General features: G+C 46.7%; 1 protein-coding gene across 3 annotated transcripts in view; it reads right to left on the minus strand.

The window, feature by feature from the left end:
- Positions 1–9,642: 9,642 nt before the first annotated feature.
- TCF7L1 (transcription factor 7 like 1) overlaps positions 9,643–26,953 on the minus strand; it is a 151,812-nt gene continuing 134,501 nt past the window's right edge. The window contains exons 5-13 of one of the 3 annotated variants that reach the window (XR_010405577.1): positions 16,867–16,999; positions 15,744–15,849; positions 15,427–15,510; positions 14,549–14,692; positions 13,731–13,890; positions 13,539–13,646; positions 12,696–12,771; positions 11,519–11,737; positions 10,897–11,033 (exon numbers count right to left, since the gene is read on the minus strand). Coding sequence is in view for 2 of the 3 variants with exons in the window: in XM_045884654.3 (XP_045740610.1) it covers positions 10,600–11,033; positions 12,696–12,771; positions 13,539–13,646; positions 13,731–13,890; positions 14,549–14,692; positions 15,427–15,510; positions 15,744–15,849; positions 16,867–16,999 (1,245 nt within the window). In the remaining variant the exon portion in view is untranslated. Of the gene's footprint in view, positions 11,034–11,518; positions 11,738–12,695; positions 12,772–13,538; positions 13,647–13,730; positions 13,891–14,548; positions 14,693–15,426; positions 15,511–15,743; positions 15,850–16,866; positions 17,000–26,953 lie in introns of all 3 variants that reach the window. The other 2 variants (XM_045884655.3, XM_045884654.3) reach the window with 2 other exon arrangements.

Genomic DNA, 26,953 nt, shown 5'->3' on the forward strand with positions numbered 1-26,953 from the left:
TTTATTTATTTGAGAGACACACACAGAGAGCACCAGTAGGCAGACGAAGAGGGACAAGCAGACTCCTGGCTGAGCCGGGAGCCCAACATGGGGATCGATCCCAGGACTCTGGGATCATGATCTGAGCTTAAGGCAGACACTTAACCAACTGGTGTTTTTGTTTGTTTTTTTAAAATATTTTATTTATTTTGACAGTGAGAGAGGGAACACAAGCAGGGGGAGCAGGAGAGGGAGGAGCAGGCTTCCCTCTGAGCAGGGAGCTTGATGTGGGCCTCTATCCCAGGACCCTGGGACCATGACCTGAGCTGAAGGCAGATGCTTAAAGACTGAGCCACCCAGGCGCCCCTAGTGTTGTTGTTTTTTTTTAAACAAATACAAATGTACTTATTTTTTCCTCCGTCTTTATTGGTGTATTTCTTTGTTCTTTTTTCTGTGCATACTCATTTTCCTCCAAATTGGTATCATTGGGTAAACAGTTTTGTATCCCACTGTTTAAAGTACTGTTTATACATTAATTGCTGCTTTAAATCGTTGTATAATCATTTGCCAGGTTAGCTGCTTTGTAGACTGGTTTTAAAAATGATAGGTCCTGGGCGCCTGGGTGGCTCAGTTGATTAAGTGACTGCCTTCGGCTCAGGTCATGATCCTGGAGTCCTGGGATCGAGTCCCACATCGGGCTCCCTGCTCAGCAGGGAGTCTGCTTCTCCCTCTGACCCTCCTCCCTCTCATGCTCTCTGTCTCTCATTCTCTCTCGCAAATAAATAAAATCTTATTAAAAAAAATGATAGGTCCTAACTTAATGGAGCATGCAATCTAGTGGGGAACACAAATATTAATCAAGTACTTACGCAAATTGTGTGTGTGTGTGTGTGTGGTGTGTGTGTGTGTCTGTGTGAGTGCACGTTCTAAGAAATGCCGAGAAAGCAAAGTGCAGAAACCGTGAGCTCTATTGAGAAAGGGACCTTTGAGCTGAGGAGCAGAGAGTGTAGGTATTTCCTAGGTGAAGTTGAAGGGAAGAGGATGAGCTCTCTTGGCTGAGTATACAGCATGTGCAAAGGCCTGGAAGCAGGTGGGAACCTAATATTTTTTGGAAGTCTAAAGATGAGAACAGAATTGCCAGATAACAGAGAATAAGGAAAATGGCAAGGAGTGAGGCTGGAGCAAAGCTAGATTTAGGAGTAAATGATCTGGGAGTTGTCCAGAATGTAAGTCTTTGTGCGACACAAAAGTATATCAGAAAATATTCCAGGGGCGCCTGGGTGGCTCAGTCATTAGGCGTCTGCCTTCGGCTCAGGTCATGGTCCCAGGGTCCTGGGATCAAACCCCGCATCGGGCTCCCTGCTCGGCAGGAAGCCTGCTTCTCCCTCCCCTGCTCCCCCTGCTTGTGTTCCCTCTCTCGCTGTGTCTTTCTGTCAAATAAATAAATAAAATCTTTTTTTTTTTTTAAGATTTTATTTATTTGACAGAGAGAGACACAGCGAGAGAGGGAACACAAGCAGGGGGAGCGGGAGAGGGAGAAGCAGGCTTCCCGCTGAGCAGGGAGCCCGATGCGGGGCTCAATTCCAGGACTCTGGAACCAAGACCTGAGCCGAAGGCAGATGCTTAATGACTGAGCCACACAGGTGCCCCAATAAATAAAATCTTAAAAAAAAAAAAAATTCCAGTTAACTCAGGTTGAAATGTAATCCCACCAAAAAGGACTACAGCCGCCAGGGCAAATAACACTCCTCTGTAGTCTGTTGAGTGCAATATTTAGGTTACATGTCATACAGTTCCAGTCAATTGAAATTCTTCAGAATTTCAAGGAATAGTACGTGGCATAGAGATACAGTTTTCAGGACACAAGTATTTTGTTTGTTTGTTTTTATTTTTTTTAAGATTTTATTTATCTGGCGCCCCAGGACCCAAGTATTTTGTTATTTAAAAACCCTTTAATATGCTTCCCAATGTTTTTCTGTTGTAAGAAAATCTCACACACATCCTCATTACTGAGGAGAGAGTAAGAATCAGAGAAGTAGGGCTTCTGGGCGGCGCAGTTGGTTAAGCGACCAGCTCCTGATTTTGGCTCAGGTTGTGATCTCAGAATGTGATATCAGGGCCTTGAAATTGAACCCCAAGTCAGGCTTCACCCTCAGCAGGGAGTCTGCTCAAGATTCTCTCTCCCTCTCCCGTTCACCCCCATCCCTGCTTGCACGCATGCCCACGCTCTCTCTCTCTCTTTAAAAAAAAAAGGATCACAGAGAAATTTTTTACCAAATTATTTTAGAAATGTGATTCTACTCTGGCTAAATGATGTGAACTGGTAAATGAATCTGTTTCTAAAAGAAAATTCTCTTCACCTCCCTCAAATAAATATTTGGCTAACATTACAGGATATTGGCTTGGCAGGAGTGTGTGTGTAGGGAAGGGAATAGAATTGTTAAGCTTGACCTGGTGTCCACATGAGTAGGCAGGAGAGTAGAGAAGTGAAAGTATGCAGAGTTTGGGGGCCATGCCTAAGGGTTTATATTTTATTTAACAGTAATGAGAAGCCAAAAGAGGTTTAAGTACAGGAAAGATATAATCAAGTTGTGAAATTTTTTTTTTAAGATTTTATTTATTTATTTGACAGAGAGAGACAGTGCGAGAGTGGGAACACAAGCAGGGGGAGGGGGAGAGGGAGAAGCAGGCTTCCCACTGAGCAGAGCAGGGAGCCCGATGCGGGGGCTGGATCCCAGGACCCTGGGATCATGACCTGAGCTAAAGGCAGATGCTTAACGACTGAGCCACCCAGGTGCCCCAAGTTGTGAATTTTTGAAGATTAATCTGGTTGTAGGTTGAAGAATCTACTCTTGGAGTGGAGAGAGAATCAGCAGACTGTTTCAACAGTTCAAGTAGGACTAACTCAAGGACAATGAGAATGGAAGGAAAAGTGAGTAGACTCAAGATAAATTTGGGAGGTAATACCAGCAGGCCTTGGAGATGGACTGGATATGGGGGCAAGGGGTGATGGTGAGGATGGTGTGGCGAGTCCGACTTTGTGGGGATAGGCATAGAAAATGAATTTGCTTCTGGTGGTATGTTTAAGATGCTTATAAGACAGATGAAGCAGTCAGGGAGGTAGTTGGAAATGTGAGCACAGCATTCAAAGGTAAATATGGAAATCATTTTCCTGATTAAATATTGTTCAAAAAACATGACTGTTAATGGCTTCATAAAAACATTTATAAGGGGTACCCGGGTGGCTCAGTCAGTTGGGCATCCAACTCTTGGTTTCCACTCAGGTCATGATCTCGGGGTCCTGGGATCAAGCTCTGCCTTGGGCTCCACACTCAGCTTGGAGTCTGCTAGAGATTGTCTCCCTTTCCCTCTCCCTCTGCTCCTCCCCCTGCTCTCTCTCTCTCAAATAAATAAAAATTTAAAAATAATAATATATGAATTTATCATAAATTTTGTGACAGTTCACTTATTACTGGAGATCTGGATTGTTTTCAGTTTTCTACTGGTAGTAACTATTATTTATTATCAGGTACTGGCTAGGTACATTTTAAGATGAGGGAGACCCTCAAAAAGATTAAGTAACTTGCTTAAGGTCGTGCTGTTGTCTTACCCAACATTTAATAGCGGTGAGTATTCTTCATCTGCCAATTTGGTAGGAGAAAAAGTCCCTAACTGTTATTCTTTAATGTTTATTGCACAAGTAGTTTACATGACCTTGGGCAATTTACCTAACTGTGTTAAGTATTAATTTCTTCATTATGAAATGGGAATAAAAGTGTTGAGAATTAGATAATTCATATGGAGTATTTAACCTAGTATCTAGCATATAATTAAGACTCCCCAAAGTTATTATTATTATATGTTCATTATATAAAAATTTTAAAAATAAGGATAAGCCAAAGTAAGAAAATAAAAATATCTTGTAGTCCAGAGCTATTGTCATGAATATTTTGCTGGTTTTTCCTTTTTTATGGGTGTCTATGTACATATGATAGATGATTAACTGAAAATAAAGCAAGTTGCAAAACCATACATACAACTCTTCCCTACAGGTCTTCTTTGTAGTTTTAGTGCTACAACTAAGTCATGTCACTTGTCTTCTGGGACACGTTTAACACTGTTTCTTTACTCAGCATCCTTTGAGGGCTTTCAGTTGTCATAGAACTGAGTGTTTCTATGAGGAAAGTGAAATCAACAGACTAAAATATAGCACGGAGTTGAAGTAAGATAAGGAGTTAGATATTTCAGTAGAGTGTTGAAGGCAAAACCCGTATGCAGTGGGATAAGTAGTGAACGGAAGGTAAGTAGTAACTACCCTTTTCTGGATGTTTGCATGTGAAACAGAGGGTTTCAAGTTGTGTAAGAGGATTGAACTCTTATGTTGACTGAGGGGAAGAACTCATTAGACAAAGTGACCAAGATTACAAGGTACAGAGATGAACAAGGCCAGAGATGAAGGGTTGGGTCTAGGGTGCAGCAGAGCCATTGACTTTGGATTGAACCACAGGTTGACCTTTGAGACCCATGGAAATGCAGTTAAAATGGTTAGAGGGTGAGTAGAGATTTAGGTGGGGATGTGGGAGATCAAAATGGAGCATTTCAGCCTCAAGTTTCTTGATATTCTAAGAGGCAAGGCAGTCTTCAAGAGTGGGAAGGTGGGGATTGAGTCGGGGGTTTGAGAATGGTGACATGGAGTTGTTGAAGGGATTTGGAGAGGAGCTGACAAAGTTCAAGTATAATAACCAATGAGCGGCACAGAAGGTCTGGCTGATGTTTGGCATCACAAATCAATTGTGGCACCTAGTTGATTGTGTGGTTCTTCTTTAGGCAGAGCTTCTAACTGGAATAGGATTAGAGAAGGCAGATTTCAGCACTAACCCCTAACTCACACCAATTTTGGTTTAAGGGAGTGGTAGCAAGGATCTTTAATAAATCTTAAATTTTCCTTGCAACACTTCATGATAAAAACACTTAACAAACTAGGAAAAGAAGGGAACTTTCTCAACCTGAAAGAGGGCATCATACCAAAATCTCACAACTAACATTATACTTAGTGGTAAAAGACTGGAAGCTTTCCCTCTAAGATTAGGAACAGACGGTGATGTCTGCTCTCACCACTTCAACTCTGTACTGGGAGTAGCCAGGATAATTTGGCAAGAAAATGAAATAAAAAGTACCCAGATTGGAAAGGAAGAAGTAAAACTATATTTGCAAATGATGTGATCTTGCATATAAAAATCCTGAGGATTTTCTAAAAATTTATTTATTTTTTAAAGATTTTATTTATTGGGGCGCCTGGGTGGCTCAGTCATTGAGCGTCTGCCTTCGGCTCAGGTCATGATCCCAGGGTCCTGGGATCGAGCCCCGCATCGGGCTCCCCGCTCGGCGGGAAGCCTGCCTTTCCCTCTCTCACACCCCTGCTTGTGTTCCTGCTCTCGCTAACTCTCTCTCTCTGTCAAATAAATAAAATCTTTTTTTTTTAAGATTTTATTTATTTATTTGACAGAGAGAGACACAGCGAGAGAGGGAACACAAGCAGGGGGAGTAGGAGAGGGAGAAGCAGGCTTCCCGCTGAGCAGGAAGCCCGATGCAGGGCTTGATCTCAGGACCCTGGGATCTTGACCTGAGCCGAAGGCAGATGCCTAATGACTGAGCCACCCAGGGGCCCCTCTAAAAATTTATTAAAACAAGTTCAGCAATGGGGCACCTTACTGGCGCAGTTGGTAGAGCATGCAACTCTTGATCTCAGGGTCATGAGTTCAAGCCCCATGTTGGACATGAGCCTACTTTAAAATAAACACACACACACACACACACACACAAGATCAGCAAGGTTATAAGATGTGAGATCAATATACAAAAATCAATTTCTATACATTTGCAATACACAATCTAGAAATTGAAATTGTTTAAGAAACAATTCCATTTACTGTCAAAAAGAACAAAAGAGGGGCGCCTGGGTGGCTCAGTCGTTAAGCGTCTGCCTTCTGCTCAGGTCATGATCTCAGGGTCCTGCGATCGAGCCCCGCATCAGGCTCCCTGCCCAGCAGGAAGCCTGCTTCTCCCTCTCCTACTCCCCCTGCTTGTGTTCCCTCTCTCACTGTGTCTCTCTCTGTCAAATAAATAAATAAAATCTTAAAAAAAAAAAAAAGAACAAAAGAGGGGCGCCTGGGTGGCTCTGTCGTTTAAGCATCTGCTTTCAGCTTAGGTCATGATCTCAGGGTCCTGGCATCAGGCTTCCTGCTCAGTGGGGAGTCTGCTTCTCCCTCTCCCTCTCCCTCTCAGTTCGTGCTCTCTTTCTCTCCCAAATAAATAAATAAATAAATAAATAAATCTTTAAAAAAAAAAGAAAAAAGAGGCAGGAGCACCTGGCTGGCTCAGTCAGTAGAGCATGCAACTCTTGATCTCGGGGTTGTGAGTTCAAGCCCCATGGTGGGCATAGAGCTTACACTAAAAAAAAGAAGAAAAAAAAGTAAAATAATGTTTTTTTTTTTTAAAAAAGCAGTGCAAAACTTATACTCTGAAAACTATAAAACATTATTGAAAGAAACTAAAGACCTACATAAATGGAAAGACATCCCATATTCATGGATTGGAAAACTTAATTTTATTAAGATGACTATGCTCCCCAAATTGATCTACCAACACAGTCTCTATTAAAATCTCAGCTGACTTCTTTGCAGAAATTGACAAGCTGATTCTAAAATTCATATGGAAATGCAAGAGACCTAGAAGAGCCAAAACAGGCTTGGAAAAGAGCAAAGTTGGAGGACTCACCCTTCTTAACTTTTTTTTTTTAAAGTAAGCTCTATCCTCCATGTGGGTCTTGAACTCATGACCCCAAGATCAAGAGTCACATGTTCTACTGACTGAGCTGGCCAGGTGCCCCAAGATTTCCCAACTTTAAAACTTACTACAAAGCTATAGTAATTAGGATAGTGTGGTATTGGCATAAAGACATATAGATTAATTGAGTCGAATTCAAAATCCAGAAATAAGCCTCTACATTTATGGTCAGCTGATTTCAATGAGGGTCCTAAGACAGTTCACTGGGGGAAAGAATAGTCTTTTCAACAAATAGTCTGGGACAACTGTCTAATAAGCATATGAAGAGATGCTCAACATCACTGGTATTAGGTAAATACAAATCAAAATCACATTGAGATACCGCTTCACACCTACTGGGATCGCTATTAATAAACAACAGACAAAACAGAAAAAAATGTGTTGGTGAGAATGTGGAGAAACTGGATCCTCACACGTTGCTGGTTGAAATGTAAAATGGTGCAGCTGCTATGGAAAATAGTTTGGTAATTCCTCAGGAAGTTAAAACACAGAATTATCATATAACCCAGCAATTCTACTCCTAGGTATATGTCCCAAAGAATTGAACACAGGGACTTAAACATTATACTTACATGTGATGTTCAAGGCAGTATTATTCTCAATAGCCTGAAGGTAGAAACAACCCATGTATTCATCAATAGATGAGTGGATAAGTAAAATGTGGCTTATATACACAATGGATTATTCAGTTATAAAAGGGAATGCAATTCTGACACATGCTACAATGTAGATGAATCTTGAAAGCATTATACTGTGAAATAAGCCAGATGCAAAAGGACAAATACTGTATGATTCCACTTATATGAGGTACCCAGAATAGGCAAATTCATAAATAGAAAGTAGATTAGAGGTTCCTAAGTCTTCCGGGAAGGGGGAGTGGGGAGTTAATGTTTAACAGGTAGTTTGTGTTTGGGATGATGAAAGCGTTCTGGAAATTGACAGTGGTTATGGTTGCATGATGTTGTGAATGTACTTAATACCACTAGGTTGTCCATTTAAAAATAGTTAAAATGGTGAATTTTATATTATACATACATTTTACCACAATAAAAAAAAGCTATGTTTGAGTGGGGTAAAAAAACCTGGCAAGTACTCGTAAAAATGGCAAGCGAAGACAGAAGTATTTTATCAAGTCTTTAAAAAAAAAGAGGAATGAAATGCTAATCCATGCTAGAATGCGGAAAATGCTGGAGAACCGTGGGCTAAGGCAGGCACAAAAGGGCAGATAGTTTAGGATTCCACTTACACGGACTACTTGGAATAGGCAAATTCATGGAATGAGCAAGTGGATGAGGTCACCAGGGGCTGGGGGGAGTGGGGCTGGGGGGGAGGGGTAATGACTCAGTGGTCATATAGATTCTGTTCAAGGGGATGAAAAGTTTTGGAAATAGTGGTGGTGGTGATACAACATTGTGAATGGAATGAGTGCCAGTGACTTGTACATTTACAAATAGTTAAAATGGCAAATTTATGTCACATATATTTTACCATCAAAAAATAAAGGAGGGGCGCCTGGGTTGGCTCAGTGGGTTAGGCGTCCAACCCTTGTTTTTGGCTCAGGTCATGATCTCAGGGTCGTGAGATGGAGCCCCATGTGGGGCTCTGCCCTAGGTGTGGAGCCTGCTGAAGATTCTCTCTCCCACTGGGGCGCCTGGGTGGCTCAGATGGTTGAGCATCTGCCTTCGGGTCAGGTCATGATCCCAGGGTCCTGGAATGGAGCCCCACATCGGGCTCCTGGCTCAGCGGGGAGGCTGCTTCTCCCTCTCCCCCTGCTCATGCTCTCTCTCTCTCTCTGTATCTCTGTGTCTCAAGTGAATAAAATCTTTAAAAAAAAAAAAAAAGATTCTCTCTCCCTCTGCACCCCCCCACCCCCCCATCTCCCCACTAAAAATAAATAAGTAAAAAATAAAAAAGGGAATGAAGTACTGATATATGCTACAGCGTGGATGAACCTTGAAAATAGTAGGTTGACATAAGTCAGTGAGAAAGGACCATATGTGGGGCACCTGCCTGGCTCAGTCAGTAAAGCCTATGACCCTGATCGCAGGGTCATGAGTTCAAGCCCCACGTTGGGCGGGGCGCCTACTAAAAGCAAAACAAACCCAACACACCCTTGCACACACAGAAATACCATATGTTGTATCATCCCATTTATTATTTTTTTTAAGTTTTATTTATTTAAAGTCATCTCTACACCCAATGTGGGGCTTGAACTCACCACCCAGAGGTCAGGAGTTGCATGCTCTTCCGACTGAGTCAGCCAGGCAGCCCCTATATGATTCCATTTAAATGACGTGTCCAGGATAGACAAATCCAGAGACAGAAAATAGATTAGTTGTTGCCTGGGACTGCAGGGTGTGAAGGCAAGAAATGGGGGTGACTTCTAAAGGGTCTGGGGTTCCTTTTCAAGGTGATGAAAATGTTCTAAAATTGACTGTGATTATGGATACACAACTTGAATATACGGAAACCTACTGAATTGTACACTTTAAATGGGTAAACTGCATGTTATGTGAATTAAAGCTCAGTAAGACTGTTATAAAAGAAACTGCCGTGCTAGGTACCATGCAAAACAATCAAAGGATGCCCCTTACATCTTGGCAATTATAAGAAAACAATGAAAAATAAAGATTACTGTCTTTGGATCTCAGTTATCGATATTGACGGGTCTCTGTACATTTGAGGCTGGAAGTTGGGTTGAATTTTTGTCAGGCATGTTTTCGTATTCTCCTCTCCAACCCCTGCAAAAATCTAGCACAGGGCTTGCTATGAAGATGGGGGCTTGATTCAACAAAAGGATTGAAATACTCAGAAAAGGTCTTGCAACTGCAATTTTATTTTCTTTTGTGAAAATAAACAACTGGAAGTTTAAATTGCTCCAAAAAACCCCATAAAAACAAAAAGAAATACACACAGAAGAAGCATGTGAGGTGATAGGGGGAGGGAGGAGGGCGTTTAGACCTTTGGCAGATTGTGCTAGCGCTGACCCAGGGGACAAGAGCCAGGCCTTGGGGCCGGGTCCCATCTGCCACTCTGGGACAGTGAGGGGAGGTCTTGACTGGTGAGGGGGTGGCACAGAGACTTCTTCACTGAGAAAGTGGCGGGCACCTTGAATCCCTTTCAATGTGGGAAAGAACCATTTCAGAGGACCTCTTTGCCCACCCAGAGCTGGAGGCTGTTGTGTGAGGGCCCACTGAGGGAAAGGGGACGCTGGTGAAGACAAATCAGGCAAAGGTGGCTTCTCATGTGATGACAGTCTTACACTGGGCAGAGGACTAAGATGAAGGCAGTTGAGCGAAGGAGAAAAACTTGGTGAGGTCAAAGGGAATGTCCAGGAATGGGATCTAGAGGAAGAGGTAACAGGCTAGAAGTCCAGCCATGGCCGACATGTGGACCAGGAAGGGGAGGGGGGCACGTGGGAGCGCTGAGAAGGGGGAGCAGGGCAGAAAGGGAAAGAGGTAGAGAGGAAGGGGTCTTCTGCCCAGGTCCATCCACCACTGCACGTACAGGAAGAAGAATAACACACTACTTTTCAGTTCTCTTTCTTTTAAAGATTTTTTTTTTGTTGTTTTGTTTTGTTTTTTAAAAAAGCCTTAAGATCAGCTACTGGTTACATCTACAAAACGTAAAGTGCTGTTGCTACCAGTCACTTTACAGAACAGTCCAGAGTGGTCAAATATTGACCAATAAAGTTTCCTTTTTTTTTTTCTTTTTTCTTCTGAATCATTACTACTCAACGAGTCACTTGACAGCCTGCATAGGTCAGGGGGCAGCTCAGTGGGCAGACTTGGTGACCAAGGAAAGAGGCTGGGCCTGGAGGACTGGGAGGGCCTGGTGGGCATGGAGCGCGGCCGGGAAGGAGGGGGGAGAAGTCAGCAGAGCTGTGGGCAGGGACCCGAGGGGGAGCGGCCGGGAGAGGAGCGGGGGCTGGCTGCCCATCTGGCCGGAGGAAGTGGCTGTCGCCTTGGCTGACAGGAAGGCAGCCGAGTGTAAAGCCAGCTGGGCCCGGCTCTCCGGCTTGGTGGTGAGGGAGAGGGGCTGGGCTTGCTCCGAGTGCGTCGCCGCGGGGGCAGCCGGGGACGCCAAGGCTGCGGAGGGGGTGGCCGGGGAGTCCAGCATGCTGCCGTGGGAAGAGGCAGGGCTGTCACAGGACTTCTCAGGGGGCAGGTACTGAACACATGGCTTCTTGCTTTTGGAGGCCAGAGCACCTATGGGGACAAAACACAAGAAAGACTGAGCAGCTAGTACTGGGGGTGAGGTGGAACACAAGAACGCCTACTGGGAGGGAAGGGCAGGGGCCCGAAATCCAGGCTTTCAAGATGAGGAAGCTGCACTGGGGGACACCTAGAGCATTGAGAAGGGGCAATGCCAAAATGCCAAAGACCTATTCGGTATCTGATAGGAGGGAAAAGAACTCAGGCTATCACATCATCCCCTTCCCTGCCTAAATCTCAGCCTTTTGGAGATGGATCTCCATTCGATTTGCTTTAAAATCTCTGGCTTATGGTGCTATGGGAGATAGCACAGCACCTGCGGAGCGGGGAGGTATACAAGGGACCGTGCAGCACGTACATCCTTCACTTATGTGTACGCCTACGTAAATAAATATACAAATCACATCGATGACGGAGAGGGAGAGAGAAGGAGAGAGAGGGAGAGAGAGAAAAGAGATTAAAAGCACTTTAGCTGGTACCAGCAGTTCTGTAATGTCCAGAGTGAGCACGAGATGAGAGGTCACCATGCTAGGTGAGATTCCGGTGTGAAAAGACGCAGTACATAATTTTGGCACAAAGTGACCCCGAAACCAAGCAAAGTATTTCCTTGGGTGTTCAACCAACCCAACCTTGGAGGAACACCTGCTTCTATTTGGTTCACGAATAGGTGGCATGTCCATCTCTCACGTGCCCCGCTCCTGAGGGAATTTCAAAGATAATTGCAGATACCATTCATTTTTGCCCGGTACATCGATTTTTAGAACCCTCAAATAAGATGCAACTCAAATGAATTGAAAAGTGCCTACATTTTGACGTGGGAAAGTGATGGCATCAAATCCTGCCTCTGCCATTTAACAAGCAGAGTGACAGGGAAGGTCCACCCTCTCTGAGCCTCTTTATTCGTCATCTCTAAAAGGGCGTGATAGGGGCCCCTGGGATCGAGCCCCGCATGGGGCTCCCCGCTCAGCGGGAAGCCTGCTTCTCCCTCTCCCACTCCCCCTGCTTGTGTTCCCTCTCTCACTGTATCTCTCTGTCAAATAAATAAATAAAATTAAAAAAAAAAAAAGAGCACTGTATCTATCCAGTAACTTCCAGAAGCAAATATGTTCATAAGTGTCAAGTAATAATATATTTTTACAACCATATCAATGAGTATTATAAGACTCTATTGTTCATAAAGAGGTGCAAAGCAAAATACCTACAGACTCTGATAGAAAAGGAAGTTCATTTTGAAATGAAAGCTATGTTTTTTAAGAAGGAATAGGGAATGGGGCACCTGGGTGGCTCAGTCGTTAAGCGTCTGCCTCCGGCTCAGGTCGTGATCCCAGGGTCCTGGGATCAAGCCCCGCATCGGGCTCCCTGCTCAGCGGGGAGCCTGCTTCTCCCTCTCCCACTACCCCTGCTTGTGTTCCCTCTCTCACTGTGTCTCTCTCTGTCAAAGAAATTTTAAAAATCTTTAAATAAATAAATAAAAGGGGGCGATAATAACACCCACCCGAGTATGCAAGAGGCTTCCATGAGGCAGAGGCCCTGAGAATGGTAGCTACGATCAAACAGCGCTGTCACTGAACCCTACAGAGACCCCGGAACGATGCATGACAGGTGCCACCGTGATGGCAGTTAGAAGAGCCAGTGCCCTCCTAAGGACTCACTCACCCTCTGCCTCTTGGACTTGCTGCTGGGACTGTGGCTGTGACAGTTGTTTTTCTCTCTTCCTCTTCTTTTTCTTACCCTGAAAATCATGGCCACAGAAAGGGTAACCAAGGGGCAGAATAACTGGCTTTTCGGGGGGACTCCCGGACACGAAGTGGGGGAGGACAGGATATGGCCCAAACTGCCCCTGCCCCTCCCTGGGGGAGGGAGCCAGTGGCGGAGGGGAGCTGCTCAGGTCACGCACCCGCGGAAGCCTCTGAGGAGGCAGAATGAGCCTTGCTGGAAGGTGCCCTCCCGTCCCCACTCGATTCTTCCCTCCAACCCGGGGTCCTGGCCTTCTTGGAAGGCCTCATCCCTTCAGTGCCCGCGGGCTTATTTTTCCATTTCCCGCCCTGGAACAGTGTGGTTCTTGATCTTTTCTGAGGGGACTCAGGCCCCACCGAAAATCTAAGACCGCTCTGAAGCCTCTTACCAGAAATAAAAAGCAAATGAGAACAGACATACAAAAATCTGTCGTTTCGAGGAGTTATTAGCAATGCCAGCCGGGGCTCCACATCGCTCTCTGAGCCCCAGGTTCGGAGCCCTTGGGCCCGCAACACCCGCCCCCCAACCAGAGCCCGGACACAGCTCGCACGGCGTCCTGAATTATAGAATCAAGGGCTGAGTCCACTTCAAATGAGAGGGGGACAAATTCACGTCGGTCCTTAGGACGCCAAAGCCACGTCCTTGCTGATCTCCTGAGAACGGAAGGAGAAAGACAGCCTCCTCCCGGGCCCTAAGAGGCCTCCGGCAGCGGGGCCGCCTCCTGCTCCCCGGGGCTGCTCTCCGGGCCGCCGCGCCACTTACGTAGTTGTCCCGGGCTGACCAGGTCGGGTAGAGCTGCGAGTGAAGCTGCCGCTCCTTCCGGGCCAGTTCGTAGTACTTGGCCTGTTCTTCTCGGGACAGGTTGTGCCACTGCGGAGAGAGGGTCAGAGGTGACAGGGAGCGAGGAGTGCAGGGGACGCCGCCCCCGCGGCCCGGGCCCAGAGCGGGCCTTACCTTCCTTCCCAGGATTTGGTTAATGGCCGCGCTTTCCTTCAGGGTGCACTCAGCCACCACCTTGGCCCTCATCTCCTTCATATACAACATGAAGGCGTTCAGAGGCTTCTTCACGTGGGGTTTCTTTTCTTCCTCCTTTTTCACCGTGACGGGTGATTTCCTGGGAAGGCACAAAGCTGGCGGTTAGCGCGCGTCGGTGGCCACCCGGGCCGCGACCCCCGCCCCTCGCTGAGGTCAAGGGCCGCCTGCCCCCCCCCCCCCCCGCAAGCGGCCAGGAGCTGCTCGGGCAGCACCTGAGCACCCCCACGAGCGGCTCCCAGCCGCGGGATGGCCTCAGGCCGTGTCCTGTGAGGGGCTAGTTCCCTGAGGAAGGAGCAGAGGTGGTGGGGAGGGGCGCCGGCCACAGGTGACAGGGAGGGGGCAGAAGCAAGAGGGGGTCTCCTGCGCCAGGGGGCGCTGACTTGGGCTTTCCCTGCTGGCTCTATGGCTCAGCGGACAAAGCCCTGGCCTTGGTGACAGTGGGACCTGGCGAAATTCCTCCCTTCAGGGCTCACATTTTCCCCTATGTGGGGGAGGGGGAAGGAAGCCAAAAGCGCTCCCGGGTTCTCTTTCGGCCCCCAAATCCCATCAAACTCCCCTGACTGTGCGCAAAGGGGGCTCTCAGCGAGCGTGGGAACGTGGGAGCAATCCCCAGGAGAGAGGAGGGTGCTGCCGACGGAGGCTGCTGGCCGCCTGCTAAAGGCCCCCGGGGGGGCCAAGTACACGGCGTTTGCTGCTCAGACACTGGCCGCCCCGCACCCAGGCCGCCTGATACTCACGCGCTCACGGCCGGGCTGAGGCTGGGGGGCGCTGGCTCCTGCTTGACGATGGGGGGGACGATGGCGGGGTGGGGGATCCCTGAGGTGGGCAGACCAGGGTGGGCCGGAGCCACCATGTGAGGAGAGAACCGGCTGGAAACCAGGCTGTGTACCATGTGGGAAACAAGGGGCGACACAGGGGTTCGGGCTGAATGCTTGTCACCCGGCAGAGGACGTGGTGGCCGCCTGCCCTGGCGGCAGAGCTGGGCAAACACCTCTGCCAAGGCAGCCTCTGAGGACTGGGAGCGCGTTCACGGGCCCACAAGCACCCGACAAACCTCCCTTCCCGCACAAATGCGCAGGCCTCCTCTACCTGATGCTGGAAGCGGGTAGGATGAGAACCGAACGCAAAAGAAGGTGGAGCAGGCCAGAGGCCAGGGGGCACAATGGGGAAATAAGGGCGTATGCTGGGGCTTGCACCTCCTTTGTCACCAGAGGTGCCACTGTCACGTAGATCTGGCCCCGGAGACAGAAGCCCCCTTTACTGTTCCCTCTCCTGACATCGTTTCAGGAAAAAGTCATCTTCTCCCAGCCTCTGGCTTCAGTGCCACAAAGCCTAGCACGTGGGGGGGACATGGTGGGAGGCTAAGGGCTAGGGCCTTGAAATTCTTCCCTTAGAGAGGTGGGGAAGGAGTGAGGCCGAGTCTGTGGTCTCCACTCCGACCACGGGGCACGAGGAGGTCCCTTAGCAAAGAGGGGTGGGGAGGAAAGGTGAGCCCATGCCTCCTAGTTTAGGGCCAGAGAAAGCTTTTTGAATGGTCAGAAATGGCAAGGACACTCGTAGAGGGCCATTCTCTACAAGGCCACGTCACACTCCCAGACCCAGTCCCGGGACTCACCTGGACATTGAGGCGTTCATGGCGAGGGCAGGGTAGGGGTGCCGGAAACCACCAGGAGGGAGGGAGTACATGGGCTGTCCTTGCCTAGAAGGGCCAGGAGTAAGGACATCTGGTCAGCACACTGGCTATGGTGGGACTGTTCAGGACAGGGAAGGAGAGCGGGCTGGGAAGAAAGCGTGATAAAGGGCAGGAAGGAGGAAGTACGAGTAAGAGCCGTGGGCTTTGGGGAGAGGACCCCACTGTGGGGGGTGGGGGTGCTGCTGCAGGTACAGGAGGCAGAGCTCGGCATAAGGAAGGAAGGCGGTGAGTTTCCTTACTGTGGGACGAGCCAGCCGAGGGGATGGGGGATTTGTCCAACAGCTCCAGGAGACAGTGGGTAATATGGAGACAGCTCGGATGGGTGAGGGGGCCGGGGGATTCCTGCTTCAAAGAGACACAGGTCAGTCTGTTCCTTGGCCCTACCACAGCACCTGGAACTAACACCAAACTGGAAGTCCCTCGTCCTATGTCCCCAGGCGTGCTGGAGCTTGGAAGGCCTTTCTTTCAGTACTCTGGCCCTGTCACCTCCCCAGCTCTGCTGGGGTCAAGGACATTTTCAGGGAAGGCAGGACTAACACGGCTTCTCTCTGGCTACCTGGATCCCACTTCTGTCATCAGGAGTAATTTCCAGCTGCTTATACAGGAGTCATCCAAGAAAGGGCCTCGAAATCCTGGACTGAGAGACCCAAGATATCACCCGAGTCATCTGCTAACTCCTCCTCTTCAAAACCTACCCCATTCACGGAGAAGTAAACTTTGCATTGCTATGCCGCATTTGTTCTCCTCATTCTCTGTAACTTGCAGTAACTGTGATTTCTCTTTAAACAGGGACTCCAAAAATGCTTTGAGCCATGACCACCCTGGGAATTTGATGAGGCTACGTCTCCCTGGGATGGCCAGCTCTGGTGAACAAGTTCAAAAAAATAAATAAAAGCCAGCTCAACCTTAGTGCTTCACAGCTATACTTAGAAGACGGGTCAGACCGGTTACTTTTGAAAATGTTCAGTATAAGGCAAAGGTCTTGGTTAAGGGAGGCACGGAGACACAGCCCACAGCTGGGCTAGACTTCAAGGTCAATGCAGAAGATTTCCCGCCACGTCCAGCTCAGTCCACCCCCAAAGTATTAAGAGATTCTCCACTGTGGAGCCAGGCCCTGTGCATTGCCTCATATAGTTTCCTTTTATCCTCACAATGCCTCTACGATGTGAAAGGGACACAGGAAACACAGATGAAAAATATGAAAAGGCTAACGTTGGTGGGCAAGGCAATGGGCTCTTGGGAGTTGGAGACATGACCTGAAGCCAGGGCTGCCTGATTCCAGGGCCGTGATGTTCCCCGAGAAGACAAGCCTGGCCCACTGGAGCTCCGCATGGGGGCCAGCCTGAGCGTTGGATGACTCACCTGTCTTTGGATCGATCTCTGGGGAGAGGTGCGTGGGAGGGGAGCCAGGGGAGAAGTGGTCGTTGCTGTAGGTGATGAGGGGCGTCAACGGGTGCATGTGATGCGGGGGCTGAACAACAGGAACTTTATTAGACTGAAAGACAGAGAGAAAAAGACTAGGCACAGTTGCCAAGAAGACAGAGTCCAACCTGCTGTTATATACTGTGTTCAATACGTGCCAGGTATTTTCCACACAACAGCCCATCCAGCCCTCAAACAGCCCTGGAGAAAAAGGAGCAGTCTACACATCAGGGAAAGAACCAACAGAATTAGAGGAGGGATTACACCCACCCTCCAAAATCCCCTCTTCAAAACAACATACATTCACCTCATGTATGCTGTGCGGTGCTAAATGCTCCAGGCTATTGAATTATCAGCTGTGCTCTGTGTAACCTCAGTGAGGCTTAAAAGGTTCAACACACCCTTTCCAAATAGATTTCATAGAAATAGTAGCTCACAAGTTCAAGTCTGAGACTGGGAACAGACCAGTGGGGAATTGTCCTCGTCAGACCTCATGGAACCAGCTGTCATGTTCAGGCTTTTCAGACGCAATCCAAGAGCACTTAAAACAGGTCTCTCTGTAGCACTTCAAACACTGCTACCTAATTACCATTCTTCCTTTAAAACACCAGCGAATGTAAGAAGTACCATTATTCTATAGAACTATTAAGAAGAAGAAAAACACTGGCATGCCATTGACGCACCCTGATTTCAGATATGAAAATGGGAAAAACCTGTGTGTCCTACAATTGGTGAACTGGATTAAATTGTTTTAATCTCATCTGACTTAACAATAAGGAGTTTTCTTATAAAAACAACTACAATTTTTATTTTATTTATTTTAAAGATTTTTATTTATTTATTTGACAGAGAGAGAGATAGCGAGAGCAGGAATACAAGCAGGGGGAGTGGGAGAGGGAGAAGCAGGCTTCCTGCTGAGCAGGGAGCCCGATGTGGGACTCGATCCCAGAACCCTGGGATCATGACCTGAGCCGAAGGCAGACGCTTAACAACTGAGCCACCCAGGCACCCAACAACTACAATTTTTAAAAAGGATTTTATGTATTTGAGAGAGAGAGAGCTAGTGCACAGGCAGGGGGGAGGGGCAGAGGGAGAGGGAGAAGCCGACTCCTGGGCGAGCAGGGAGCCTGACGAGGATTTGATACCAGGCCCCTGGGATCATGACCTGAGCTGAAGGCAGATGCTTAACTGGCTGAGCCACCCAGGCGCCCCAAAAGAGCTACAATGTATTGAGCACCCCACTAGGCAATACATCTGCTCCTTATTATAACTTAGCACATTAGCTATGATTATCCCCATTTGCGGGATGAGAAAACTGAGCTCAGAAGGATTAAGTGGCTTAGCTCAGAACACAGAGCTAATAAATGGCAGAACTGGATTCATACAGGCCCTTTGAGGCTCTAACAAACCAGAGGGTTTTCTCTGGTAATACCTGCGTCCCCAAGAGCCCAATCAAAACATATCTGTCAGAGAGAAAGAACTGACATACATTTTTTTTTTTTTTTGCATAATAAGGTAAATGAGTTACAAGTGGAGAAGAGATTTGCTCTAAAAAGAGATCTGCAAGATGGATAATGATTTGCAGGCAGCCCAAGGGCTAGAATTCCAAACTGCTGTCTTCCCATTTGAATTTTTCATTTCATAGATTCTGGGAACCCTTTTTTCCTTTCTCATGGTGCCCATTTGGTGTTCATAACGCAAACTCCAATCTGTACGTTTATGTATCCGTGCTGACAGTATTCTTGCTCTACTTCCAGTCGGTTAAGCAGAGACAAGAGGCAGGGTACTGGAGCAAGGTCCCCAACCAGGATGTCAGCTCCCAGACCCGCAGATGGGAGGCAGAGAATTCAGACTGTTCATAACCGTAACCACTAGGTGGCGCCGGCACATGACCAGGCGCTTCGGGACCCAACTGGAACAACTTTCTATCACCTCCCAACCACCGGGGGCTCCTTTGACATTGCCTACAAACTCTAAAATTATTTTTCCCCTGTTTCCTTGCTGGCTTTTGAAGGTGTCTCCATGTACATGAACATATAGCGCAAATAAGAGTATAGAAATTATTTTAAGGTCAGATTTCTTGGAACCTAATGTATCTAAATGATGCATTTGGGTTTCCTGGAAACAGCTTTGTCTAAAGGATAATTTTTAGTATCATAAAAGCAACAGAATTATTATTAAAGTGATAATAAATGATAAAAGAATTACACAGAATGATTACAATTTTTTTAAAAAGATTTTATTTATTTGGGGGCGCCTGGGTGGCTCAGTCATTAAGTGTCTGCCTTCGGCTCAGGTCATGGTCCCAGGGTCCTGGGATCTGGGATCGAGCCCCGCCTCCGGCTCCTTGCTCAGCAGGAAGCCTGCTTTTCCCTCTCCCTCTCCCACTCCCCCTGCTTGTGTTCCCTCTCTCGCTGTCTCTCTCTGTCAAATAAATAAATAAAATAAAATAAACAAAGATTTTATTTATTTGTGTGTGAGAGAGAGTGTGTGTGAGTGGGGAGAGGAGAGCGAGAGGGAGAAACAGACTGTGCTGAGCGCAGAGCCCGATGCGGGGCTTGAACTCATGACCCTGAGATCACGACCTGAGCCGAGATCATGACCTGAGCCGAAATCAAGAGTCAGATGCTTAACCAACTGAGTCACCCAGGAGCCCCCAGAATGATTACAATTTTTTTTTAAAGATTTTTATTTATTTATTGAGAGAGAGAGAATGAGAGAGAGAGAGAGAGAGCACATGAGAGGGGGGAGGGTCAGAGGGAGAAGCAGACTCCCTGCTGAGCAGGGAGCCCGATGCGGGACTCGATCCAGGGACTCCAGGATCATGACCTGAGCCGAAGGCAGTTGCCCAACCAACTGAGCCACCCAGGCGCCCGAGAATGATTACAATTTTTAAAAAATATATAAAACTCTATGTTTAAAAAAAAAAGACTAGTTGCTAAAAAAAAAAAGACCAGAAGCACACCAAAATGTAAACAGTAGGTATGTTTGAGTGGTGGAACTATGGGTAATTTTTTTTTTCTTGTTTCTCTTTCTGTATTTTCCAACTTTAATTACTGCCTATATTAAAAAGGATACTTATGGTGAATACAGAAGAAAGAAATACAAACTGTATTATACAACATTTAGAAAACACAATCAGGGGCACCTGGGTGGCTCAGTCAGTTAAGCGATAGACTCTTGGTTTTGGCTCAGGTCATGATCTCCCGGTGGTGGGATTGAGCTGGGCGTCAGATTCCGTCCTCCATGCAGTCTGCTTGAGACTCTTTCCCCCTCCCTCTCCCTCCCTCTCTGTTCTTGCCCTTGCTCATGCTCTCCCTCTCTCTCTCAAATAAATAAATAAAACCTTTAAAAAAAGAGAGAAAAGAAAACATAATCACACTAGCCTAACCCGCATTTTGGTGTATCTCCATTCATTTCTACTTCTTTATAGATCTGGTTTTTTACTTATCGATTTACATCATTTATAACCATCTTTTATTAAATTAATGTTTTCAGCTTTTTAAAATTTTTTTAAAGATTTTATTTATTTGAGAGAGAGAATGAGATAGAGAGAGCATGAGAGGGGAGAGGGTCAGAGGGAGAAGCAGACTCCCTGCCGAGCAGGGAGCCCGATGCGGGACTCGATCCAGGGACTCCAGGATCATGACCTGAGCCGAAGGCAGTCGCTTAACCAACTGAGCCACCCAGGCGCCCCTAAAAGATGTTTTTATAGTTTACTTGAGAGAGCGCGAGAGAGAGCGAGCACAGAGGGAGAGGGAGGCCCCACGAGGGGCTCGATCCCAGGACCCCGGGATCATGACCTGATCCGAAGGCAGACGCTTAACCGACTGAGCCACCCAGGCACCCCCGTTTGTTAGCTTTACTGAGGTATAACTGACAAATAAAAGTGTAATATATTTGAACTGTACAATGTGATTCTTTAATGTATGTATGTATACCCATCTAAACATACTTTCTAGCATTATGAAACCCTGACTGCCCATGTGCTGTTGAGTCTGGCCCCATCAGAAGCTGGTACACAGCACTGAATAGGTAGCAAAGGACAAGGCCGGGAAATGTGAGTTACATTAAAAAGTGTAAGTATCCTCACTTAAATGCTCTGTGAGTTATTCTTGGTTCCCATTAGGTGGCATCATTGTCTAGAAAATGGACTGGGAGGTGGTGGGTTCACAGAAAGAGAAAGGAGGGTAAACTCTTCCTAAGTCAGTCTGGGAAGAGGCAGCCTCTGGCACCGATAATCGAGAATTGCTCTCTTTGGAGCTGACCCAGGGAAGGCTCTCCTTGGAGGCTACCGTTCCAGTAAAAGCTTCCATTCTTTTCTCTCCTCAGCTACCCTCAGGAGCAGGATGTAGGGTACACTCAGGCCAAGGGTAGGAATGCTGGGAACCAGTCTACACCTCTCAGTGGAAAACCCCGCACAAACAATGTGCGCAGGCGGAGGCACAGGGTTCACTCAGCACTGTAGCCGAGGCCAGATTTATCTGGAGAGCATCTCAGAGCCATCTCGGGCCTGAATCCTTCTGCAGTCACGCAGACCCAACCCTTTTCCCGTTCAAGTGCTTCTCGAACATTTTAGTCTGTTTCTAGAGCTGGTACAAGCCAACCTTCTTTAAATTCCTTGTCCCCGAGGAAACAATGCCTTCCTTGTCTCCCACCATTCAGGACTTAAATTCAAGGTCAAAGTAAAGCTAGCACCACACATCTCCAACATAGACAGAGAAACCACCTCTCCACAAGGCCCCTCTCCTCCATCCCTCTCCTGCTTGTCTCAGGAACTTGCTGGAGGCCTCCACAGAGCCTCCTGGCTCCTACTGTTCCCACACTATTCTCTTTTCTTCCCGATCCTGATTTCAGATATCAGAAGGATAAAGTTTTGTAGATCTGGCAAAGATGAGCCTTCACTTTGTGGTACCACTCACAAGCAGCCACAGACTCGCCAACAGACTGCCCAGGGAAGATACTGAGAGTCCTCTGGGTTGCTGACTGTATCTGATTTTATACATTTAAGAAATCTGTCCTACGGGCGCCTGGGTGGCTCAGTCGGTTAAGCGACTGCCTTCGGCTCAGGTCATGATCCTGGAGTCCCGGGATCGAGTCCCGCATCGGGCTCCCTGCTCAGCAGGGAGTCTGCTTCTCCCTCTGACCTTCCTCCTTCTCATGCTCTCTGTCTCTCATTCTCTCTCTCTCAAATAAATAAATAAAAAAAAAATTAAAAAAAAAAAAAAGAAAGGAAGTCTGAATGTATGTTTCCTATACAGAATTTTCCTCTGCTGAGAGAAATGGAAACCCACACTTTTATTTATTGGATAAATGTCTGTGGAGACTGTCTACACAGCAGGCACTGAGTTGGGCAGCCAAAGGGTTGGAGGCTGATGGAGCAGAGATGGAAAGAAGCTTGGGCCTCTGATCGCATGGATGAAGTGCTGAACTAGCTGGTCCTACAGAAAACACTAATCACAGCAATAGGAGCAACCAGATAAATTCCTTTCTTGTCTCACCACGGCGGGGTGGGGAGCAACAGGTGTTTATTTTGTTGTACCTGTTATACACCAGGTACTGCTCCGGGTCTTGCGAATGCTCTAGAGACTCGTCTATTTAGACACAAATACCGATTCTCATAGTACCTATGTTCTAATTGAGAGATGGACAATAAGCAAAATTAAAAAATAATGTCTTAGATATTGAGAAACGCTAAGGAGAAACACTAAGTCAGGGGCAAGGGGTTGAACAGGGAAAGCCTTGAGGAGAAAATGACTTTTGAATAAACACCTGAAGGAAGTGGGGGGCGGGGCCCGCGGGCAGGTGGGGGAGGAGCATTTTGGCAGAAGGAATAGCAGCATGGTGGCTGTGAGATGCTTGGCATGTCTGAGGAGCCACAAGGACGCCACTGGACCGGAGCAGAGAAGAAAATGAGGACAGGAGGGTCTCTACTACCGTATTAAATGCTTTCTGAGCTCCTCATAGGTGGCAAGCCACAGAAGACGTAAAGACAAAGCCAGGCAATGGGTGAGAGAGAATGTTTAGGGAACTGGAATGTGTTTTGGGTCCTTCTAAGCAGGGCCGTATTTTTGAGGTCCTTGCAAATAGGGTTGCACATAAAATTCTTGGGATAAATCTCTCCTTATCAAAACTCTCCCTGTCCCAGTGTTTGCCGGCATCGCAAATGGCAAAAGAAAACCCTGATGTTACCTTTACTTCTGTTTCTTTGACACTGGCCCTTTTTTTCCCTGCATAAATGCTTGTAGGAAAAAATGCTTAAACCCTCACAATTCAAATCGTTGTCGGGATGCCATAGGTGAATGCCAATTTTCATTTCCTTTCTAGAATTCAGGTGAACTCCTCCAATCTATAAATTCAAGTGTCTGTTTTTAAAGCCCAGTTTCACTTCTATTTATTGCCTTTTATCGTTTTCGTTGGCTTGGTCTCTTTGTCAAGAACACTATTTGTCGATTGGTTTTTTTAGTGCCTCTCTATCCATTGCCATCTTTTCTGTGAGGGTCATCAATGCGTGGATTGGACTTGTCACCATGTCCATTCTGCTCTACGGTAAGATTCATGAGCGGGAAGATAGGAGGAAGAATTCCCCAAAGCTAAATGCTCAGTAGCAGAAACTAACAAGGGGATGGAAGTAGGTAATCATCAAAGTTTGATGAAAAACAGGACACTTACGTGGCTTCACAGCCTCTCCCCACAGAGAGCACCTATTAGTTACAAGCGGAGGGAGAGCAAGGTCACAGTGGATACACATGGCAGACACCACCTTAACTGAATGATTGAAGCTGACATCCCCGCTATGGGGACGAATGGACACGACATCAGTGCAGTAGGGTTCTTGCCAAAAACACATGACCGGAGTCCAACCACGAGGAAACAAACAAACCCAAATGGAGGGATGGTCTACAAAATAGCTGCTCTGTGCGTCCCAAAAAATGTCAAAGTCGGGAAAGACAAAGGCTGAGGAACCCTGCTACAGCAAAGGAGACAAGGGACATGGCAAGTAAATGCCACATGTGATCTTGGATTGAGCTCTGGCCAGGGAGAAGCACATGGCCGTAATGGACACTATTAGGGACATTTGCCCAAATCTGAATATATATTGTGGGTTAGAGAGGAATATGAAATGTTCATGTCTTGATTTTGATAATTGTCCTGTGGTCATTCTAAGACAGTATCTTCATTCTTAGGAAATACATCCAAAGTATTCAAGGGTAAAGGGGTACAATGTCTCCAACTTACTCTCAAATTGTTTTTTTTTTTTTTTAAATCCATACATATATGTGGATGTATACACACACACACATATATACGGGGGGGGGGGGGGGGGCAAAGCATAGGGCAAAATTTCCGAATCTGGATAAAGAGCATATGGGAGTTCCTTGTATTATTCTTGTAATTTTTCTGCAAGTTTAAAAATTAGTCAAAATAAAAAGTTAATACTGTGTAGTAAGAATTGAAATCGGTATTGGAGGCAGACCAGAGTAGCAACAGGCTATGGGGTGAGTTTTGAAGTGCTTTGGGTCCACAACAGGTGTACTGTTAGGAAGATGGAGAACCTCTGTGCAATTTTAAAAGGGACATCTCAATAAATGTTTTAAATTGAGAACTGGCATGCTCAGCAAAGCCAGACTTCTCGGCTCAAAGGCAGAGCAGCAAGGCGGCCCTTCTTCAGAAGGAGGGCTTCCAGGCACTGGCCTGACAAGCGGACCTTGGACACGAGGCTCGGTAAGCTGTTTCTGAGAGTGGCCCGATGTTTAATGGCAAAACGGGGTGTTTACTATTTAAAGGAAATTTTGGTCATCTTCTAGAAAGCACCTTACAGGTGCATGCACAAACAGGAGAGAATGAAGTGCTGTATCACAAAACGTGTGTAGGTCTTTTTCTGGGCACTTTGGCATCTTCCCAAGTGTTCTACATAGCACAAGCCTTACCTTCATAGTTTCAAAAAAGACTTAAAAAAAAAAAGGTCCCATATGAGAAGAGGGAATGGAGCAAGAGAGAGAGAGGGGCTTATAGGCTATATCACCTTTCCCCTGATGAGTTATTCTTCCATTCATCCATAGGGGTTCCATTATCACCTACCCTGTGCTAGGCATTCTAACAGGCACGGGGTAAGCGAACGTGAGCAGAGCAGACGTGATTCCTATCTTTGAGTTGGTTATGTTCTAGAAGTGCATCTATTTGTTTTGTGTGGCTGGGCACAGTACTCCAGGGAGAGAGGAGGGAAAGACGGGGGCCAGGCACATGGGGGCCGCAGCGAGGGGTCTGGATAACAGTCTACATGCAAGGAGATCACAGTGATCAGATATTACAAGTCGTTACATATAAAATATCACAGCTATTCCATTCTTAGAGCTTGTTTTTAAAGCATAAAATCCAAGTAGTTATAACACTTAACTCCATCCCCATCCTGGCCCGGTTACGGCTTGTTTATACACATTTCCTTGACAGGCAGCTTTGACATGACTCACTAAATCTCTGCCAAGTATGCAGGCTGTTTCCTTCATTTGCCCTTCTCTCAGGGCAAACCTCATCTTAAAATATTTTGCTTGTGATTCTAAATGAAACCTCCTAATTGAGTGTTTTCAAATTTCTAATAAAAACGCCAGTGTCCAGACCTCCGTAACTACCCCCGGAAACACCCAAGTCCTGCTTATAGCTCCAGCTTCGAGAAGCGAGCACCTAGTAAACTGGGATCGTCTCTAACTCCTTCTTCCCGTTCGACTCTGATTTACAATTAGGGCAATGATTCTCCATCTTGCCCCTTAGAATCTCCCGGGAAGGGCGCCTGGGTGGCTCAGTTGGTTAAGCGACTGCCTTCGGCTCAGGTCACGATCCTGGAGTCCCGGGATCGAGTCCCACATCGGGCTCCCTGCTCGGCAGGGAGTCTGCTTCTCCCTCTGACCTTCCCCCTTCTCATGTGCTCTCTCTCATTCTCTCTCTCTCAAATAAATAAATAAAATCTTTAAAAAAAAAAAAAAAAAAAAGAATCTCCCGGGAAGCTTAAAAAACTAAGATAACAATTCCACCCCAGACCTATTAAATCATAACCTTGGCAGAGTAGATGTGAGATTCTATAGGGCTCATTATCTATTACCTTTTCGATCTGTCCACTTGCGCTGGCCCCTAATGCAGGCCCTCATCACCTCTCGGTCTGCTCATTAAACAGTACTTTGATCGCTCTTTCCTTGTCTTAAAAAGAGCAGCGGTGGGTGGGCTTACCTTGGGCCAGGCACAATTCTAAAATCATCACAACGCATGGGCTCACTTACACACAATTCTTGAGGTCAAGTGCTCTTCTGGTTCCCATTTTATAGACAAGGAAACCAAAGCAATGCGAGAAGAAGTCACTTGGCTAAGGCTGCACCAATAGGAAGAGGCAGGGCTGGGGTTCAAGCCCACGGTGTTAACACCCTCCGACACACAGATGGTGCTCCCTGGCTGTGTCAGGCTTTGCTCCTACACACACGTATATCTCAGAATCGGAATGAGACGCTCCGACGTGAAAACTGAGAATGGGGGTCTTCTCCGTATCTGTAGCATTGCAAGGTAACATTAAGGTTTCCCCCAATACATGTTTCTTAAGCTTTTGAGGTGTGTTTCAGCTTTTTTTTTTCTTTTTAAGATTTTATTTATTTGAGAGAGAGAGAGCATGAGCAGAAGGGAGGGGCAGAGGAAGAGAGAGAAGCAGGCTCCTGCTGAGCAGGGAGCCTGATACAGGACTGGATCCCAGGACCTGAGATCATGACCTGAGCCAAAGGCAGACGCTTAACAACTGAGCCACCCAGGTGCCCCTGTGCTGTGTTTTTTTTTTTTTTTTTTTAAGATTTTAAGTAATCTCTACACCCAGTGTGGGGCTCGAACTTACGACCCCAAGATCAGGAGTCACATACTCCACTGACTGAGCCAGCCAGGTGCCCCTCTGTTTTTCTATATTAGAATACACAGTGTGGTAATCCACAATTTACTAGAAAATGAGCCATTTTGTTATCTACAGTGCAATGTGTCAACTGTTCAAGCTTGTCCA

The sequence above is a fragment of the Mirounga angustirostris genome, unplaced genomic scaffold (genome assembly GCF_029215605.1).
Source record: "Mirounga angustirostris isolate CCGP_5_RB_7025 unplaced genomic scaffold, mMirAng1.0.hap1 SCAF_10, whole genome shotgun sequence".
NCBI lineage: Eukaryota > Metazoa > Chordata > Mammalia > Carnivora > Phocidae > Mirounga > Mirounga angustirostris.